Source organism: Crocodylus porosus, unplaced genomic scaffold (assembly GCF_001723895.1).
Source record: "Crocodylus porosus isolate Cpor-Errol unplaced genomic scaffold, CroPor_comp1, whole genome shotgun sequence".
In the NCBI taxonomy this organism is placed as follows: domain Eukaryota; kingdom Metazoa; phylum Chordata; order Crocodylia; family Crocodylidae; genus Crocodylus; species Crocodylus porosus.
The window spans coordinates 10,193,427-10,214,525 of record NW_017728925.1 but is presented as its reverse complement, the minus strand read 5'-3'; the positions used below and the strand labels follow the sequence as shown (position 1 = coordinate 10,214,525).

Here is a 21,099-nt window from a genome sequence, read left to right as displayed (position 1 = left end):
GTGGCGTCACTCTGAAGCGCCCGGCCAGTTGCCATGGGAGCGCACGGGGCCGGCGTAGGAAGATGGCGGCGCCTTGAACACAGCGACCGCCCTAATGTTCGCTGACCGGGCGGCGGGTGGCGCCGACGTGGAGTCGCTGTGGAGGCGAGACCAGGGCGGCCGCGGCGAGGCGGTGAGAGGGCCCTACCTCAGGCACCCGCTCCTTGCTGCTTCGTAGCACGGGTCTCCGGCCAGTCCCTCTTCTACCCCCTGCGTTGGGCAGACGCCTTCATCTGCCGCCTGCTTTTGCCTCCGTGGCTGGATTTAAAATGTCCCGGGAGGGTTTCTTTCTCTGAAAGATGTGTCCTGGCCTCTGAGCAGGGCCCCAGGTTGCCGCGGTGGGGCTGGTCTCTCCGACTGCAGCAGTGTGCTGGGCCCAGGAAAGCTTTAGGGACCACAGCGTTCTCCCTTGGGTCATCGGAGACTGGAGGAAGAGTGTCTTGCCTTTGCAAGGTTGTCTAGCGGCATCCTCACTGCAGGGTTGGTCCGAGAAAAGGGATCAGTTTAGAAAAGCGATGCCTGAGTGGGGGATGTGATCATCAGGGTTTCCAAAATACCAACCAGCAAAAAGAAAGTCCTCAGGGATTTGTTATCGATTGTCTCCCAGATGGTGGAAACGAGGGGTCACAGTGGCAGCACCTTTTCAGGTGGCGTGTCATTGAACAGTGGCACTGCCAAAGGTGGCAGATGCTGAGTGTTTAGCTAGATTCAAAAAGGGCTTGGATGCATTCTTGAAGGAAAGGGGCATAGTAGCTACTGAGCACAGGGGGGAGGGCGGGGCACGGCCTTTGAATGTAAGCTTTCTACACCTGAAATGGAGGTTGCAAGGTATCTGGGTTGTAGCAGTATTGGCCCTGGAGAGAAGGAACCAGATCCAGGCTGACCTCGACAGGTTGGAGAAGTGGGCAGGGAGCAACAGGAGTCAATAAGGACAAGTGCAAGGTGCTGCATCTAGGGAGAAAAAACTGCCATCATACTGATAGGCTGGGGGGCGACCTTCTCAGCACCACTGAAGCAGAAAGAGGTCTTGGAGTCATCATTGACTCCAGGATAGACATGAATTGTCAGTGCGATGAAGTAGTCACCAGAGTCGATTGCACCTTGTCGTGCATCTGTAGGTGCTTCACAAACAGGTCCAGGGAGGTGATTCTCCCTCTCTACATGGTACTGGTCAGGCTGCAGCTGGAGTACTGTGTCCAGTTCTGGATGCTGCAGTTCAAGCGGGATGTAGACAACCTGGAGGGGTCCGAAGAAGAGCCACTTGTCTAATTGAAGGCCTGCATGGAACAGGCCTACAAGGAAAGGCTTAGGGACCTTAAACTTTTCAGCCTCTCCGAGAGAAGGTTGAGAGGGGACCTTGTGGTGGTGTACAAACTCATAAGGGGGAGAGCAACACGAAGCAGGCGATGATCTGTTTACCAGGGGACCCCCTGGAACAACGAGGAACAATGGCCATAAGCTACTGGAGAGTAGGTTTAGACTGGACATTAGGAAAATGTTCTTCACAGTCAGGGTTGCCAGGATCTGGAATGGGCTTCCAAGGGAGCTGGTGCTTGCCCCATCCTTGGGGGTCTTCAAGAGGAGACTGGACAGGCACCTGGCTGGGATCACATGATCCCAAGTTTGGTGATCCTTTTCTTGCCTGGCAGGGGGTCGGACTAGATGGCCTACTGAGGTCCCTTCCAACCCTAGAATCTATGAATCTATAGTCCAGAGGCAAAAGGAATCCAAACTCATGGCAGAGGTGATATCTTTTATTAGATCAACTAGATATTTGCAGCAACAACAACAACAAAATCTTTATTTGCTAGCTTTCAGGCACAGGCGCCTTTTTCCAGCTTTTCTCTGAGCCTAATCTGCACACAATGAACTGTTCTAAACACAGCTTCAGTTTGCCTGTGAAATATGAATTTTCATTTCTACCTAGGAGGAGCTTTTACAATCTTTGCAATCTCCTATGCGGGATGAAGGGAAGCTGCAAGGGAGAGAGGAACGGTGGAAACGATCCTGGTCAGACCCAGTTCTTCTCCCTTTGAGCACCTGCTCTCTGCCAGTGTGAGAGACAGGATACCGGGCAAGATGGACCTATGGTCTGAACCTGTAAACGGCAGTTTGTAAGCACCTGGAGAAATCCTGGCCTCACATTTCTGGACCATCATGTCTACCACATAACTCTTATGCTACTGTAACCTGGAAGATTGCTGAGTTGGGGCAAATGGTTTGAGGACTGCTGTGTTTGATCATGAGGTGTTGAGTTAGAGCTACCACAGTTGTGTTTTTCAAGGTTTTTGCTGAATTTGAGCTTGTGGGAACTTGCGCGTGCATTTGGATCAGATGCTCTATGTCTCCCATGCATTAGTGATAGTAATAAACAATCTGTGCTATCAACCCTATTGGTCTGGGGAAAATCGTGAATTAAGCAATTTCTTGTTGTCTGAGACTAAAACCATGTTGCTCCCATTACAGGTACAGGGACCCAGTGGAGGCTTGTATAGGTTATGTCTGTATGAAGACTGTGGAGTAATATAAAAATACTTGTGCTCACAGTCTAGCCATGGCAGTGCCCTCCATGTGGATTCCTGAGGTGGGTTGAACAGCCTGTACTGAGTTTGCTGTCTCAACTAGAGTACAGCCAGTACCTGAGTCATCTCATTTAAAGTTAGCTCAGCTGCCTCTGTACTGCACTGCACTGTCAACCTGTCCTAACACTAAATGAACAATTCACTATTTTCCCTGTTCTGAAACCTGGTCCCCTTTTGGGTGAGAACCGTTTTCAGATGCAGAACTCCACATGGCAAATTGGCTGGCTTATATGCAAGGAAGCAGAGAGGCCAGGACACATTTGATTTTGCAGATTAAGCAACAAGAGGGAAGGTGTCTTAAATGAATCCATCTCTGTACCCTTTGCATGTGTTTGTATTGTAGACTTTTGTTGTTCTTTTACCAGAAAAGCTGCCAGACTGGGGAGATCTCTACAGTGGAGGCTGCAGTACAGTCCCATTCGAGCCGAGATGCTGGCATACAGACTGATCAAAGCCAGGAGGCTGTTCAAGACTTGAATCTCTGTCACAGAGCCCCTGTGGATTATGCTGGTCTGCTCTCATTCCTGCAGAGAGTGGAAGAAGATGTTATCAAAGAACTAAATAAAAATTGGAGGAGCCATGCCTTTGATGGCTTTGAGGTGAACTGGACTGATCAGAATGAAACGGTAAGATGGCAGATTTCAGAGCAATGTGACCATCCTTGATAGTGCTGACTGCACCACCTGTGGAATAGTTAGTTCCATTACCTGGTGCAGGATTGTGTCCTTGGTTCGAAAGTAGTGTTTTTTTTCTTTACATTTCTTTTTGCCCTCATGCCAGCTTTGCCAGGGACCTTGTTCTTCCTACCTGTAACAGTGCATGAAACTAACCTCACCAAAAGAAAGCCTGCAACTGGAGCCAGCTGGTCCTGTCCCTCGGTTACCAGCGTAGTCCTAAAATCTCAGCTTGTTTGGGTCTTCCTGCTGTAATGCTGATGGTTTGCCGTATTAAGAGCTGTGTGTCAGTGACTTTGAGTCAATGCAGTTTGGCAGTATTTACTGAAAGAAATGTTTGTTTAATATATAATGGGCAAAATGAGGGCAACCTTTGGGCAAGTTGCTCCCTGCTTCCAAACAAGGATTTGAAGGCAAAATCTAGATGCTGGACCCTCAGAAATAGGGAAGGGAGGGGTTGCTATATATCTTCCAGTCTTGGTCTAAAAACAGTTGATTCATGGTGAGATGAATTTATGGAGAGAGAGTTGCTTTGGTGGGATGGCCGAAAGTGTTGCATGTAATGTTTTAATAGATATTGAGCTTCTCTTTTACATGTATTTACAAGCCACAGTTTGTGTTACTTAAGACTGCTGATGTGAAGACAGTGGGAACATGGGGCCTGGCCAGGGTATCATTCACGTGCCAGTCTTTGAATACAGGTGCTAATTCTCTGTGTGGTTTTAGGTTGTTAGCTCAGCATTTGAATTTGATCTCTTCCAGGTTTCATGTTTGTTCAGTCTGTCGTATCCAGAGGCTCAGGATCAGAAACTGCAGGTCACCAGCATCTCCTGGAATGCCACAGGATCCGTTGTTGCCTGTTCATATGGACGGTGTGTACCTTTAATTCAGCGCACAACTGAGTATCTTGGCATGACACAGGCTGGCCCCCTGTTCTGCAGTGTGAGAGAACGTTCACTTCTCTTTATAATAGCTGGCCAAGTGTAAATGCACCTTATTCACCTTGTAGAATGTTTCATGGGTATTCAGAGAAACCAGAATAACACAGCAGCATCTGTTTAGGTCAAATATCCTCTTCTTCCACCTTGCCCACAATCCCCAAACTGCATTCTCAGGGATTTGTTCCTAAGCAGATGCTCCTAAAAAATGTGAAGAGTGGATGTGTGCCTGTGTGTGTGGGTGGGCTGGGGTTGGAATGGATGAGCCTACTGTCATTGCACATGGCAGTAACTGCTCTGCAAAAGAGAGTTGCATGTCAACAAATACAATACATTCAATACCTGAAAAGCAGAAGAGAAGCAAGTGTTGTTTCTCTTAAAAGTTTTATTTCATTTCATCTTTAAAATTTACAAGATGTCTCATCACAACAGTAGCTTAATAACATCAAGAAGATATGTGAATAATACTAGATGTAGGTCTTGTGAATGGAGGTCTGTGGCATAACTCATGCCAAATGTTATCTGCTCCACTTGGAGCTGCAGCTCAGGTTGAAGCAGACTTCATGTGTAAAGGGCCAGAGTAAAGTGGGCAAAAAGCATCTATCACGTGGCTGAAAAACAAGTGTCTCATTTTTGTCGGCAGGTGGGGGAGACTGTTCTGCTTTCCTGTCAGAACCCTGAGGATGCCATCCCCACTCTTGCCAGCCAGGTTCCGCTCCATGGCACTGTGCTCTGACAAAGTAACACTTTCTTTAGTGCCTATTAATTCTTCTTAGTTGGCTGCAGTAGTTGCTGCTGGGCAACTTCCCTGCAGCGTCTCAAACCGCTGACCTCCTTTGGGTACTGGTTGGAATGAAGTGTTGCTGCTGGCCCCTCAGTCTCTCTGAGGAACAGCTGATTCTGGTAACTGAAAGAAAAAAAAAAAGTGTTTGCTCCTTGATCTTGGCTCGTGGCGATGCCTGATGATTTTCTCCCAAAGTCAATTCCAGATTGTTCCCATTTGGGTCCAGGTAAAAGTCCCTGTAATAATGAGTCACATCGAAGATCTGCTTTCAAAACACTCTCGTTCTACTAGAGTACCCCAGTATGTACTGGAAGATTGTCAGTCCACACAGATATTCAAGCATTTCACAGCCACAGAGAGCACATATTTAACTAGATAATGGGAATCTAGCTGGAACCCTCCTGAACTGATGGGCTTTGTGTAATACCTGGCATGACATAGCTTCCATTTTGCCTTTTTTGTTTTTTCAGATTAGATGATGGGGACTGGAGCACAGAAAAGTCCTATGTATGTACCTGGAACCTGGACCGAAGAGGGTTAAATCTACAGCATCCTGATCTAGTAGTGGATGTTCCCAGTTCCGTCATGTGCCTCTCCTTCCATCCCTCCGAGCCTTCGCTCATTGCTGGTAGGCTGCTTTTCCTTAGAGTTTAGTATAATTGTTCCCTTGTCTCCTTCAGCTAGTACTGTTGATTTTTCTCTTCAGTGCAAGCTGGGAATGGCAGGCAGCTTCTCAGCCAAGGGAGTTGCTGCTGCCAAGTACATGGTTGCTCTCTTTGCTCCTAGAGACTGGGAATCAGGACCTCTCATTATCTTTATGGATATTGCTTGCTTCTACCACCTTTTAGAGCACCTAGACATTGCTGCCTAGCGAGGAGGGAGGCTGGGAGATAGAAAATAAGGTCAGCCCTGGCATAAGTGGGAACAGTGGTGTTTGCTACAGCATCCTCTTTTAACAGTGCTGAATGTGCCTCCCATGTGGTTACCATTCCATTGAAGTCAGCAGCATTGCACTTGGTTATATGAGATTTAAATATACTTTTTGTGACACTTACGCAGAACAGCTCATCCCAGAATCCCATGCCTAATAAACAGTGCTCTTAGACAGTGAGAGTGCCACAAAGGGACAACCTGTTTCAGCAACCTGCCTGTGCCACTACTTTTGCCATACATTAGCAGATCTCACTTATGTTGATGCTTTGTCTTTTACAGGGGGCCTTTTCAGTGGGGAGGTCATGGTGTGGGACACGAGTAGGATAGAAGATCCTTTGATCTGGAGAACAGGGATGACAGATGACACTCACACAGACCCAGTCTATCAGGTAAAACAAAAAGTCCACAGCTGGGAGCAAAGACTTGCACTGGGGGTGGGGGAAAAGAGGAGCCATTATTTTGATACTTCATCCCTGTGTTTCCTGTACATTTTGATGGCACCCAGTAGAAAAGTGCATGTTTGAGCAGTTGAACTTCCCAAAAACAAGGATCCTACAATGCTACTGTAAGTGGCTCCCAGACTTTGGAGCCACTATCTACTTATAGATTCATAGATTGTCAGGGGCTGGAAGGGATCCAGCCCCACCTGCTTTAGGCAGGAAAGACAACTTGGGTTAGGTGACTGTCTAGTCTCCTCTTGCAAACCTCCAGGGTAGGTGACTGCACCACCTCTGGAGGGAGTTTATTCTACAGTCTGGACAGCCTGACTCTGAAGGAGTTTTTCCTGGTATTAAGCCTGAAATGGCCTTCCAGGAGTTTGTATGCATTGGTCCTGGTCTTCCCCAGGGGTGCCCTAGTGAACAGTTGTTCACTGAGCTCCTGATGCACTCCTCTGATGTACCAGTAAGTGGCTATTAAGTCCTCTTTCAAGTTTCTCTTCCTTAAGCTAAAGAGGCCCAGGTCCTTCAGCCTTTCCTCATATGGCTTGCCTTGCAAAAACCCTGATCATACAGGTGCCTTTTTTCTGGACCCTCTCTCAAGTTTTTCCACATCCTTATTGAAGTGCAGCGCCCAGAACTGGACACAGTACTCCAACTGCAGCCTCACCAGTGCTGAGTACAGTGGGAATATCACATTTCTTAGTTTTACACGAGATGCATCGGTTGATGCATGCCAGCATGTTACCCCGCTGACTGCTGCCTCACACTGACAGCTCGTATTCATACAATGGACAATTGTTACCCTTAGGTCCCTTTTGGCCAGGGTGCAAGTCAAGCTGTCACCACCGAGCCTTTTGTCCTCAGATAGAGCACCTTATACTTGAAAGTGTTAAACTTCATCTGGTTCTGGTCTGCCCAACTCTTGAGGCTGTTCAGGTCCACCGGTATCTGCAACCTATCTTCTGATGTGACCACACTGCCTCATAACTCAGTGTCATCTGCAAAGTTGGGCAGCAAGCTTTTCACTCCTCCATCCAAATCATTGATAAAGTTGTTGAAAAGCACTGGTCCAAGCACAGACCCGAGGGACACCACTGGCCCCTTTTGTGCCAGGATGATACAGATCCATTCATGAGAACTCTCTGGGCCCTACCCTGTAGCCAGTTTCCCACCCACTGAACCGTCGAGCAGCTGAGCCCACTGTCTTACAGTTTTCCCACAAGGATATTTTGGGATACTAGATCAAAATCCTTTTGGAAGTCTAGGTATATGTCTACCTCATCTCCCATGTCCAGGTGGTGAGAGACCTGGTCGTAGAAGGAGATGAAATTGGTAAGACAAGACTTACCCATGACAAAGCCATACTGGCTGTCATTCAGACTCTTACCTTGTGCAAGCGTATCACACACAGATTCTTTAATGAGCTTTTCCAGGATTTTCCCTGGGATGGAGGTTAGGCTGATTGGCCCATAGTTGCCCAGGTCCCCCCTCTTCCCCTTCTTGAAAATGGGCACAATGTTGGCCCTCTTCCAATCCTCAGGGATCTCTTGTGTGCCATGAATTCTGAAAGAGCTTTGCCAGGGGTTCCCTGATGACCTCAGCCAGCAACTTCAGCACTCTTGGAAGTCCATCCAGTCCCACTGACTTATAAATATCTAGCTTTTCTAGTTGGTATTGCACCCACTCAGCATCCACAGTAGTGAGGCTGTCAGTCTTGGCATGTCCCCTCTGAGCCTTATCTTACTTGACTTTCCCCTTGGTCTGGTGAAATACTGAAGCAAAATGGGCAATCTGGAGTTTTTTTCCTGAATGTTGGTTACCAGCTGTCCCGAGGTGTTAAAGCAGGTGTCCCACATTTCCATTTGTTTTCCTTCAACTTCCTGTGTACTTAAAGAAGAACTTACTGTCCTTGATTCTCATGGCTAACCTAAACTCAGTCACCACCTTGGCTTTCCTGATCATTTCCCTACAAGTGCTGGTCATTGTTATATAGTCGTCCTTGAGGACCATCCCTAGCTTCATAGTTAACTCTGCAATAAAAACAGGTTTACCTCGTGGGCCAACTGAGTAGCATCACTCTGCTGTCTCCATGATTGCCTAGGTCCATATAGAACTAGCAGTGCTTTTTATATTTGATTTTCATTTGGAGTGGGGGGCAGACATTGAACCTTAGCTGACAGCTGAAGGCTACAGATGGGGCTTGTCTACCCAAGACATTTACTGTTGAGTTGCCTAATTAGCTCCATGGTAAACATCTCTGCATCTACATGTGTTGCCCTATTAGGCAGCAGGAAACAAGTACTATCCTGATGCAGAGTTTTTTTGTGCATAGCACTGCATGTGTGGACACTGACCTGGCTGGCTGGCACATGTGTGCTTCAGTGCAAGAGCTTCCTGTCAACCAGAACTGCTTCAACCCAGCTCTGTGCTGCAGTCCCAGGTGCATGTTCAAATGGCATGCCCAGGAGCAATAAATTCTGGCACAGTATGCACTGGAGTTTATTGCTTCAAATTAATTGCATGTGTAGACACACCCAGGATGTCCCATCAGAGTCATGCGGTCTGGCTTCACTGCTTCATAGATTGTGCAGAAGCTTCCATACTGGCACTACAGGCTCCTATACACATGCAAGGAGGCTGTTCTGATGCGCTGCAATTCCAGTGCGTCGGAGCATGCCGATACCCATGACGTTCCAGGCGCTTGTAGTTAGCACAGCTCTTAGAGCTGGCTCTCACTGCCTCTGGCCCCATATTCTTTAAGCTAGTGTTCACCTGCAGGAGCACTAGCTGTTCACAGGTCCAAGTTACTTCTTGAAAATTCTTGTTTTAGAATAGTTCCCTTACTGCTTCCTCTGTCATCACAATTTTAGTAATGAGCTAGAATTTGTTTTCAAGAAAATCAGTGCTGCTAGCTTGAGTAAAAGGAAATGTGGATAGCTTTACCTGGAGACAGGTTGTAGTGCTTTATCGGTGTCACAAAAGCCAACCAGTGACCTGCATGATGCTGGATGGAACTACAAAAAAGGCTGAGTTGTAACAGGCTGCCCCGTGTACTTGAAGTAATTTGCCTAATAGCAGCCCACCTCTGTGTACACTCTGAAGAGGGGCTGACTTGATAGCAGGCTTGCCCAATGCCATCTGCTCTGTGGGAGGGGAATACAGGGCTGCTGCCCCCATGCTTAGTGAGCTCTGATAAGATCTTTCCTTATGGATGTCTCCTGCTTGGAACAGGTTGAGTGGATGCAGGACTTGAAGCACAGCTACCACTTTCAGGTTCTGAGCATCTCCACAGATGGCAAGGTCCTTGTGTGGCAGACTGAGAGAGACGGTCGGCTGACCTTGGCTGAAGGATTTGCTTTAGTCGCTCAGCAGGTCCCTCGCAGCGCTAAACTGAAAAAGGTTCGTTGAGCAATTCTAGAAAAAATACATCTGCTACAAGGTCTTAATTAGAATAGCTTAGGCTTTTGAGAACAGTCAGGGAGCTGTACGCTTCCATTTGGTGCAAGAGAGAACAGAGCGCAGCCCCTCATGAAAGTTCTCAGTAGACTCTCAGACTCTTTCCCATTCCCCTTCCTAAGGAGCCTGGCCACATAGGGACTCCGGATGCAGCCAACTTGCTTTTAGGGTTTCAAGTCCTCCATCCTACTGAGCCCGAGTCCTGAATAATGTTGCTCTGAATGTAACAGTTAGTGCAGGTTGAGTAGCAAGCAGCTAGTTTAGTTTTTAGTGGACTCTGATTAAAGTCAGTTTTTGATGAAGGTAAGAATTCAGTGAGAGTCTGCATCTCAGGGCTGCTTTATTTCCTTTCCCCCAGCCCACACGAGGAGAGATGGCTGTAGGGGTGACTTCACTTTCCTTCTCCCACTTTGATCCCACCGTGTTTGTCATTGGTGTGGAAGGCGGATACTCTCTGAAGTGCAGCACTACAGTAGAGACTGCAGCTCTCCCTAGGATGGGCAACTCTGTTCCCCTCAAGGCACCAGCACAGTTTGCCTTCTCCCCTCATGGTGGACCAGTATACTGTGTAAGCTGCTCACCTTTCCACAGGCAAGTGGTGGACTGTTCGCACTGATGTCAAGTTACAGGCAGAATACTGTGTGTCTAGTTGTGGGGGTGGGGGGATCCACCCAGGGGCTGAGTTGTGTCTTTCACTGTTGGAGAGCTGTACCGGCTTCAGCAGTTGCTCACATTTACCAAATTGCATACGACCTGTGTGGACCCAACACCATTGAAGCCAATAGCACTGTTCGCACTTAACTTTGAAACAATTCTGGGAAAAGGTCTGGGGTAAGTGCAATTCCAGGGCAAGAGAGATGCTAAAAGGGGGACGTGCTTTATCATTGAAAGCAAACTGTGCCCATGACTGTTTAGCAACCATCTGAGCTTACCTTTGGAAGTTCACACACATGCACTGTCTAGTTTTATAATAGAAGTGCCCCCAAGCAGTCTCTTCTCAAAACATTCTGGCAGCTTGGTTGTTGTCTACTTTGCCTGGGACCACTTAGACTATTTTTAGCTCCTTAACACAGGGTATGTGTCCCAGGCTTCACTTGGCTGCAGTCCACAATGTGCATTATAAACAGGCAAGATATTAGTAAATGTGGAAATCTGCATAAAAGCAAATAATTCAGGCTGTTCAGTTAAGATCCAAGACTTTACATGGAATAGTTATAGTGCTAGTGTTACTTTGTTTCTCAGGCTGCTTACATGAACTCTAAGTAATGGTCTTACTTACAGGAATCTGTTTCTGAGCAGTGGGACTGATGGACATGTTCACTTGCATTCCATGCTGCAAGCACAACCACTTGTTTCTCTTCAGTTATCAAAGGAATACCTCTTCAGTGTGAGCTGGTCTCCAGTTCGACCTCTGGTCTTTGCAGCTGCGTCTGGGGAAGGTAAGTAACTTGCTAGCTGCTTTGAGGAAGAATTCAAGTTCTCTTGGGTACTGTACTGTCTGGCACTGGCAAGATGTAAAAAGCTCACTGCCTAGCACTTCCCCAAGTTCTTCCCAGAATTGTGTTAATATTAAATAGCAACTCTGAGCTCAAGGGAGATACTGAAGGGAGGGGAACCCATTTCTTTATTACTAACCAAATAAAGTGTTCCCATTTCCTCAACTGTTTGCTTTACTACTACATCATCTAAAGCTGTCATTTAGTATGACACAGGTTTTCAGCTCTAGTGGGGCTTGAGGTAGCAATTGATTATGTCAGCTTTGATACTGTCATGTCTTTTCCCGTGCCAACATTCACCTGTCTGCTTGTGCGTGGATGCAGACACTTTGTTGGGGGAAGGGGGATGACTCAAGCCACTTGCAGTTTTCACAATTGCCACATTTACTTAACTCTTAGAAATGTGGACAACACTGTACAAGAACATAAGGGTAGCTGTCTGTAGATGGGATTGCAGAACAATTCCTGCCAGTAGTTTCAGTCTGCCCTGACATGCTAGTGAGAAATCCTGCAGCTACTCACTGTAGCACTAACTAGTCTAGATCTAGTAGGGTGTAAAGGAGAGGATATTTATTCATAACTCCCTAGAAGTGACAAACTAGAAGGAAAGCCTGAACCAAGTAAGTGGAGCTCCCAGTCAAATGTTTAACCCAAGCCATAGTCGGTAAACTATTACACAGGTATTGCAAAGACCATGATGTAAAGCTTAATATGGACTTTTTATTTTAAAGGAGAAGTGCAACTGTTTGATTTTGGCAAGAGCTCCCAGAAGCCCGCAGTTTCCATTAAGCAGACTTCAGATCAGAGTCCTGTCTACTGTATAGAGTTCAACATCAAGCAAACTCAGCTTCTGGCAGCAGGGGATGCCACTGGTACGGTGAAAATATGGCAGTTGAGTTCTGAATTTACTGAGCAGGGACCACGAGAAATGAATCAACTTGAGCAGCTGGCAAATGAGGTCACCGACTGAGAGTAACAGGTCAGGTTTACCAGTCTGAACCTTGTTACTTAGGATGAATGAAGGATAAATTAGTTTTAATGAACAGAGGGAAAAAGATATTTAAAGCAAGTGTCACGTAAGTGTGTTCTGAGGACCCAAGTGACCAGTCCCACTATTTGAAACCCTATAAATGAGTCCTGAGTTTTGCCTGAATGATACTTAACCATTAAAGAGGAGATACCATATTTTCTCCAGGTTGGACCAGTAACTTTTATTGAAGCACACTGCAATACTTGGTTTTTTCTAAGGGGTTTAAGCTAAGCAGTTTAAAGGTTACATCATAAAGTAACAGTGATTACTGGAGAGAGAGCACAAAGAGACGCATGCAGAGCTATAGTCAGCAAACGCGAGCATGTTCTTTGTATCTTTTAGTGCTAGTGCTTTGTATCAATTCACAAAGAGTGAACGTGTAAATTCTATGTAGTCATAAGCAGAAGGAAGTTCTCTGCCCTTGCTGTCCATGTAGGGCTTCATGTGAGAGATACAGTAATCTGCTTGTTCCCGGGTCAGGTTCTGAAAGAGAAATATCAAGTTATGCTGGGATTGACATTCTCTGCACTGGATATTAAGCAGTTTGCATTGGAAAAGGTCTTACAAACTATCTTATTCTCTGGAAAGGAAGGTCACTGGCATGAAAAGCCCAGAATCAGAACTAGGACTGGAATCCATGAGTTTCTGGCTCCCTGGCCTCTGCTCACACAGTTCAGTTTGGGACAGCAGGGCTCTGTAGTTTGTCTCCCCATGGGAGACACAAATAGACAATTAATCTTAGAGGGGGAGAGGGAAGCTGCCTTTTAGTAGTTAGGATCCAGACTGGAAAACTTGGGAACTTTTCCACCTGACTTAAGGTAGTTCTTTTGGGTTTCAAGTTCATGTTTAACAATGCACTGGACTAGCAAACCTCTTCTTTGTTCTACACAGAGTTGAGATGTTAAAAATCTCTCAGCTTGACTTGATGAGTCAGATTTTTCAGGTGTTGAAGCAGAATGTTTAATATTTAAAAAAGTCTCCAAAACATCTCTGACCTTCCAGGAAGAGATGCAGCCCCAGCATGCAGGACTGGGGGCAAGAAATCCTGTGTCTTTTTGGGTGTTCCATATAATGCCCCAAAGCACCTTTTGTGCATGGTGTAAAATGTTTTGGCTCCTTTGTCCCTGCCCTCCCCGTACCATTCATTCCAACTTCCCCTCTTCCCTTCTGTACCTTTCGGCAAGCCCTACCAAATCTAAGGGGATGTTGTAGCATGGGCAGATAAATAGAGCTAGCAGAAGTATGCCTAACACAGATAGTAGCAGCAGTAGAAACATTATAGCAGCCTTCCATTATAGGTTAGTAAAGAACTCTAGTTGCTACCCCACGTCAGCATATCCTTACTGGTATTGTTTTGTATGTAGACATGCTTTAAAAAGGATTTAAAATGGGCTTCTTAAACGATAAGGTAATTATCCAGCTGCCCATGGAGGATCAGACACTTATAACAATCTTATAAACTCAGTCCATGCATGGCAGGTAGAACTTTTGCTGCATTAATGAACTCTCACCTGTCCCCAGTGGCATGGGGATGTACCTACAGTACAGATACCAGTAGAGATTGCTTGGGATGACAAGTTTTTCAGAGCTGACTGGATTACAGAGACATGGATCTTTAACTACAGCCATTTCCCATTAAAGAAAGGTTGGGGACTATTCTGTGCCATACAACTGGTACTTACTTGGTAGAGCTCCTCCTTGGTCACATAGGGTTTGCCCTCCGAGCTAAGGGCACGGAAAGCACTTTCTATTTCCTCACTGGATTTAACGTTTTCAGTTTCTCGGCTGATCATAAATGCCATGTACTCCTGCAGCGAGACATGCCCGTCCCTGCAAAGAAACATGGAGCTTGTAAACTACCCTGTACTGCCCAGAGAGCAGCACCTCCAAGCGCACAGGTCTGGCCGCAGATTTATCTTGTCTAGCTCCCAACTGTTTTAACTAAGATGGTAAAGGACACCATTTCCAGAAGTCCTCAAGGTGGTTAATGGCACTGGACCTGCACTGGAGGGTTCTATGTACAATTCCTTTATGCGTCAACCCTGAGTTCAAGGAAAACCTTTTAAAAAGGGACAACTCTCTGAAGAATAGAGAGGCTACAGCAATAGGTAAAGACTTCAGTCCAAGCTTGAGGACAGAACTTTGAGTATTAAAAGTCTTGGCTTGCATACCTGTTTGGATCCACAGTGTCAAGAATAGACTCAAATTCTGGGTCTGGTTCCCCTTCCTCAACCATAGGCAGGTCATAGCCTAGAGAACGCAAGCAGGATTTGAACTCCTGGTGATTGAGTCGACCAGATTTATCCTTGTCGAAGTGTCTACAATGGACAATAAGAGTTGAAACTTTGTCATTAGGATAAACTGTTTAAAAGCCATATGATGAACTGGAACTGTAGCAAACTGATTTGGTCCTATATTGCAGACCTGCTATTGTGTTGCAACACAGATAAAGAGAGCTAGATTCTCTGGGCTGGTTCAGAGGCATCAAGTCTCTTGGTAGTGGTGAATTCCCCTGGTATAGTTTGCTCCTGTACCACCACAATCACAGTCCAGTGTAGAGGGTTTAATTAGCGCAAGCTGTATTCTAGCTTTTCATAGCTAGTGGATGGTCTTGGAGAAGACCATCTGGCAGAATTTAGAGGAACTCAAAACAGAACAGGATGCCCACGAGTGAGTTAAGCAGCTGCAAATGGTGGAGAACCTCAACCATGGGCCCTGCTGCGTGGGGTTAATTTATATGCCAAGACTCTAATTTCCTCTTTGAGCATTTTTCCAGGTTACTGAGGACATGCACACTCACTTGAACATCATGCTAAACTCCTTCAGGGCCTCTTCAGTGACTCCAGTTGTGTTTCTGGAAAGGAATAAGCAGAGCTAGTAAAAACTCTTACTGTTGCACAGTTTCATGAGTCATTAAGTCACAAGACCAGTATCATCTCAAGCTGATGGCCTTGTCTTCATCTCCTATGACAGACACCCAAAATACACCTGGTTTAGCATAATTCTTTCGAAAAAGTCCTTTAATTGAAAATGCACTACAGTTAACTCATGGAAGTGTGATTTCTCAAACCACACACACGCAAAAAACACTGGAGGGTTATTGCGCCTGATCTGTGGTTAATCCTTGCTTGCCTTTTAGATAGCCTCTATTTCAGCCTTTATCCCTTGAAAAATATTTGGACTCCCCAAAAGCATGAAGGCTGTACCTAGCTTGTATCTGCTGTTCCAGGTTGTGTTGCATTCTCATCCCTAGCTGGTCAAGTTGGTCCCACTGCTGTGCCAGCCCTACAGTGCTGTGTTCTGTGTATTTATTATCCAAGATCAGTGCCTCTTCCATGGCTGCTCCAAGGTCCTCAATTTTCTTTAGCTGACTCCTCATTGCCCGGATCTCTTGGTGCTTCCGCTAGATGGAAAGAAGAGAGTTAATTTAGCATCCTGACATTCAAAAACTGACTGAATCATCACCCTGTCACTGAGGGGAAAGCTCTCATACACGTTATCTACTATTATAAGGCCCAGTAAGGGTGCCCAAGCAGGTTTCACTACTTGTCTGCAGTGGATCTGCAAGGCAATACAGAGTTTCAAGTAAGGCTTTCCTTGGTGTGTGTTACTATTAAAAATGCTGGAACATTTGCAGCCTGATTTTCTAAATGAAGGGCAGATTCCAGCAGGGAAATGCACTGTTTCCTCTGCCTCACTACGCTTAGTTCTTTTTGGTTGAATATTTGTAAAGTCAGTCAGGATTCTTCATGGTCTGTATACACAGGTGGTCAGATTATCCCAACCACCTCCGTTGGGAGTCAAAATCTTGTAACGACTTACCTACTGATTGTTAACAGTGCTCCAGGCAGCCCCTACTTTCTTAAACAGCAGCTTAAGAACAGATGAGGCATGCTTACCTTAGTAGCTTCCAACTGTGATTCCAGGGTCCCAGACTCCTCCACCATACAAGACCTAAATAAAATATCACAGTGAGGGAAAGCATATACCACAAGACAAAGGGCAGGTGGGGCTCGAAATTAACACCATTCTTTTAAATCAAAAGTATTTTTCCATGAACTTTATTATAAAGCGCTGTTCTTTTGTCAGTCTCCTGCCAAAATGCTTCTAAGTTCAGACTGACGTTATGTAAAACAGAGGTTTGTGCAACTTGCAGCATGTCATTTCTTAACAGAGTTAATTTCAAGCCCCATTTTGAAGGCAATGTAATACGGAGCCAGAGTAAACGCTTCATGCCAAACCCAAAGCACCCACCTTCTTATTGGACCTAGTGCAATTAGACACTTAGTGCAACCTCACCCCACAACTGTGCCCAACACACACAAACTACAAGTGATTCACTGGAGATTAGCTCTGTTTGTCAATGAAAGACAGGAGCTCTAGGGAGGCTTTCCACAGCAAGTGTGAAAAAGCCACACTTAAAAACTACTGGCTTGATTTAAAGCTAATCTTGAGTTGGCACAATCACCCCAGTCAGGCTGAAAAACTCTACTATGCATCAATGGCTAGTTGAATGTTGCTTTCCAAGTTCTCACAATATGACACCTCCCGCCCACTCCACAGATGAATACTTCTACTGTCTCAACAGTGTGCACACACACTGAGGCACTGCTACTTAAAAACTTTTGTTTGAAATAGGTAATAGTTATCCCTGTAAATCAGTTTTTAAAGTTCTACACTGAGAGGCACTCTCAGCCTATAACAAAGAACCCCCAACACTGTTTCAAGTGATGGTCTCCAAGACTTATTTCACACCTACGAGGTGCATAAAGTTGCTGAAGTTGCTTTTGTTCCTTTGATTCTAAGCAGTGTTTAGGCAGCAGTTTTTTAGAGCCTCTGTCCAGTAACATGTAGTGAAAGTTCACAACAGACAACCTGTGTACAAACAGAAACTTGGATCCTGTGCAGAAGGGTTCAATCGTGTTTGTGCCCCTGTGGGATTTATGTTCCGCTGCCAAGGGGTCTCCCCTTATTCCCACCAAGCCCTGCTGTTCCAAACACCAGGTGGTTGGCTCTAAAACTTCTTGAGAGGGGTTTCAAGTGCTGAATCACTCTGTAGCAACAAAAATGCACCAAACATCTGGTTCTCTTTCACCAGAGGGTTAAGGCTCACAACCAATGCGTGTGTAAAGAGAATGAAGTGCATACCCACGCTCTTGGGCAAGAAGCTGTGAACCAACCATGGAAAAGGAACACAAGTCAACAAACCCCCAAGCATCTCACAGCAGTGAAAGTTAGTTGGAAAGAAAGCGAGTCTTTGGAATTAAGGGTGCACTTTAAAACCATAGTGAAGTAAGAAAATAAGAGGAAAAAACCTTCCAGATAGATCATCCCCAACTTCATACTGATAGACACGAATGACACGACGGTATGCTATGCTAGTCAAAGAAAAGAAACCAAATAAATTCCAAAAAGAAGCAAGGACAGAGAAAAGAACACACCAAAAAAAAACAAAACAAGCCACTGCAATGCAGCAGAGCTTTAAGCCAGCAACTACTCGCAGAGAACAGAAAACAAAAGCCAGTGCCATATTCAGATGCTGGTCACAAGCAGGAGAAAAAGAGCTAGATTATTCTGGCATCATCTCAAAAGGGGAGCTGCTGAAAACAGAACCCTGGAATGAGTTAACTACAAGCCTTGCTGAAAAACAGCACTGACTAGTTACAAGTATGTTATCATATACTGAGAAGCAAGGGACAAGATGCCAATGGTGACTTGGAAAGATCTATGCAAGTGTTACCAACCATCAAGTGGAGTATGGCTAGGCACAGCTATGTTGCTTCCAAGTCAGTCATCATTTTAATTCTCTGACAGCTCTCAGAACAGTCTCTCTTTTCACTAGGTTTCTTGTAATTTTAAGGTAGATATGAACTTGGCAATTCAGAACGCTAACCTGATTTCCCTTGATATAAATGGCTCTCCTCTCTATTAGCACATCCTGGGGCACCAGAACTAGTCTAACAATGATGGTCAATAAAAGGGCAGTGTCCAGCATCCATGCTTCCAAAATCTACTGAGTTCCACCCACATACAAATAAAAGATAGAATGATCTCTCATTAGGGAAGAGATACAGTGACACCAGAGGTTCTTTTCGTTAAAGAAAACACCAGTCATCAGAGATGAACACCATCCTAATGTTATGGACCTTATATTAAAAAAAGCAAGGCCCCAGCTGCAGCGCACCAGACATGAAGTATGTACAAGAGGGAAGGACTTTTAGCAATATTTTTTATAAAAGACGAGCTGTTGAACAAGCTTTCAGTCATCAAGTGCTCTTTCCTCAGGTCTAAGTAGTATATAGCTAGGGCTACCCCTTACTATTCTCTCCCTCTTGCTGGCCCTGCCCCAGGATAGCACTGCTGAATTAGTACAACACCATTTACACCATGCTCGTTTCTCACAGTGCTGCAAATACTCAGTGCTGCAAATGTTTTATATTCAAGGAGTGGAACAGCAGACAGAAGCTGCTTGGGCAGGGGAGGGAAGGGGTGGATGGAAATTCTGGCATCTGATTTGGCGGCCAAAGGACAGTTGAGATTCATGGTCTCAGGGCAAAGATGCATCTCCTCCTCCTCAACATTTTAGCCAAGTGCAAATATAACTACGGAGTACCTCTGCAAACAGCTATCCTACAAACTACCACTGGGTACAACTAAGGATGAGCCTCATTTTTACAGGGGGTATGTGTGTGTACATCTTTTTGTGGTTGTAACAGACAGTTAACACTGCATTTTAAGTGTTCCAAGAGCTGCAAGCTGGGAAAGTACTGGCTGGCAAGGACAGAAGATACAACTGCTGGATGTGCTTTCACATCTCATCAGACCAAGACTAATCTTCTCATGCAGCCGAGAGCCACAGAGAAAGCTGACATTCTTTCAGGCAGAATGGACACTAATTTTTCCCTTTCCAGTCTTACCCAGGAGTGATGGCATTTCTACAGGATTATATTTATCTATCCTACGGCTTTATCCTGTGCAAGTACATGAGACTTTCCTGCTGGTGGGGGAAACACTTCCCTCTCCACCAATCCAAGCACGGAATGCTTTACCCAAATACAAGGACTCTTGCTGCAGTTTTCGCAGGCAAAGCAACAACAGGAAAATTCACACAAGACAGGAAAGAAAAACACATCACTGGTAGGAAATAAAATTCAATACTAACCCATCTAGCAGATAAGTCCTGTAGAGTGGGAGGGTCCAAACATCAGGCAGCAGGACAGAGAGAGAGACAGTGAGAAGGAGACACAGGAGGAGGAGTGGGGAACAAACAACAAAAAATGAAAACAATACTTGTATTTTAGCATTTCTGTGAAACCACATAGGAGCAATTTTCTGCAACTGCCCAGACACTCACGACCCAAGGGTTCTATGGGAAGGACGATCAGCTTAACTCATTCCTTCCATGCCCAAGCCACATGATGGAGATGCAGCTGAGCAGGTGTAAATCAGGGACCGCTGTGCAATTAATGCATACTCTTGAATTCCTTATAATTCTGAAATACTGATTTCCTCCCCCCCACCTCTCCCCATTTCTTGAGACTTTTATTATTGCTGTATCTCCTGAACTGGGGACACTGACAGACCATTAGGTTTACAAGGCAGAACGGCTTCTCTAGGGAAGTACCACAGATATTTAAACATAGACTAAACAAAATTAAACATACATATTTGAGGAAATAGCTTTGTGCTGGGGGAAGCAGACCTATAAGCATTTTCCTCATTTGATCATAATCTGTTAGTCCTAATCCCATTTGAAGCAAGTATTAAGGTTAGGGGTACACCAATAAAGATTTTTTGGGCTGCTATCGATGGCCAATTATTAACAAGCCATATTGACCAATACTGATCTGATATGCAGCCCAGCAGCTTGGAGAGCAGCATCTGGCTGGTAAGTGTGCTTGGGGGGGGGGGAGAGTGTGTGTGTGTGTTGGGGGGCAGGGCACGCAAAATCGAGGCCCCTGTGGTGATGGAGGGGTTGGACAGGTTCTACCTAGCTGGGAAGGGACAGGGGACTGAACGTGGCTTGTCCAGGAGGCACAGCTCCTGTTGCTATGTACACCCCTGGAGGAGCCATAGGGGGCATGTCCCCCCAGATCTGTGTGGAGCAAGGGTAGGCTACTGCTGCGGGATGGGGCTGGGTGTGGTGCTGGGCTCTTCCCAGGGAAGACTTGGCCTGGGGCTGTACTCTGGGTGGGTGGCAGCAAAAGGAGGTGGTTATGGTGATTTTTGGGGTGGCTGTAGCCCACCCCATAGTCCCCCCTCCCTGTGCCACCGCCACCTGCTTGGAGTGGAACCCCAGCCCAAACCCCACCACCAGGAAGAGCCACCCAGCCCCAGTCTGCAGTGGCAGCCCACCCTTGCCCCACACAGATCCGGGAAAGGGGAATTCAACAAATCTCTGAATTATCTAAAAACGCAATAGTTTAAAATGCAGTATGACCACAGTACACACTACGAAAGAACAACCAACAATTCCCACCCAGCAGTGGGTGGGACACTGTACATTCTCTTTGGGAATTTCCCAAACAGCAGCTACTTTAAGTCGAACCATACCTGGTCTCCTGAATCCACTGGTGGAAAGCATTAGCATGTTGAGCAAACTCTTGGCGCAGTTTATCATTCTCCTCCTGCCTCCTCTGTTCCTTCTGCAGCTCTAACTCACGTTCCTGAGAAATAAAAGTCATGCTTTACACTTAGAAAGTGTATGCTGCCTCTACCTTCTACTGA

At 45.8% G+C, this 21,099-nt stretch overlaps 2 protein-coding genes across 8 annotated transcripts in view; one reads left to right on the top strand and one right to left on the bottom strand.

Annotated features, from left to right (window-relative positions):
* Positions 1 to 65: 65 nt before the first annotated feature.
* Positions 66 to 12,312, top strand: WDR34 (WD repeat domain 34). Its single transcript, XM_019541106.1, has 8 exons — positions 66 to 172; positions 2,987 to 3,247; positions 4,058 to 4,167; positions 5,488 to 5,645; positions 6,230 to 6,351; positions 9,622 to 9,789; positions 11,210 to 11,285; positions 12,074 to 12,312. Exons 1-8 carry the CDS (start codon positions 95 to 97, stop codon positions 12,310 to 12,312), a joined length of 1,212 nt encoding a protein of 403 aa, XP_019396651.1. The 5' UTR covers positions 66 to 94.
* A 220-nt stretch (positions 12,313 to 12,532) lies between these two features.
* The window catches only part of SPTAN1 (spectrin alpha, non-erythrocytic 1), a 60,654-nt gene continuing 52,087 nt past the window's right edge, over positions 12,533 to 21,099 (bottom strand). For 4 of the 7 annotated variants that reach the window (XM_019540701.1, XM_019540702.1, XM_019540703.1 and 1 more), the window contains 8 exons: positions 20,926 to 21,038; positions 19,535 to 19,552; positions 16,272 to 16,326; positions 15,579 to 15,775; positions 15,173 to 15,226; positions 14,544 to 14,690; positions 14,055 to 14,202; positions 12,533 to 12,855 (listed from right to left, as the gene is read on the bottom strand). In XM_019540701.1, the coding sequence (XP_019396246.1) occupies positions 12,730 to 12,855; positions 14,055 to 14,202; positions 14,544 to 14,690; positions 15,173 to 15,226; positions 15,579 to 15,775; positions 16,272 to 16,326; positions 19,535 to 19,552; positions 20,926 to 21,038 (858 nt within the window). In that variant the 3' untranslated portion in view covers positions 12,533 to 12,729. Of the gene's footprint in view, positions 12,856 to 14,054; positions 14,203 to 14,543; positions 14,691 to 15,172; positions 15,227 to 15,578; positions 15,776 to 16,271; positions 16,327 to 17,687; positions 17,751 to 19,534; positions 19,553 to 20,925; positions 21,039 to 21,099 lie in introns of all 7 variants that reach the window. The other 3 variants (XM_019540699.1, XM_019540698.1, XM_019540700.1) reach the window with 1 other exon arrangement.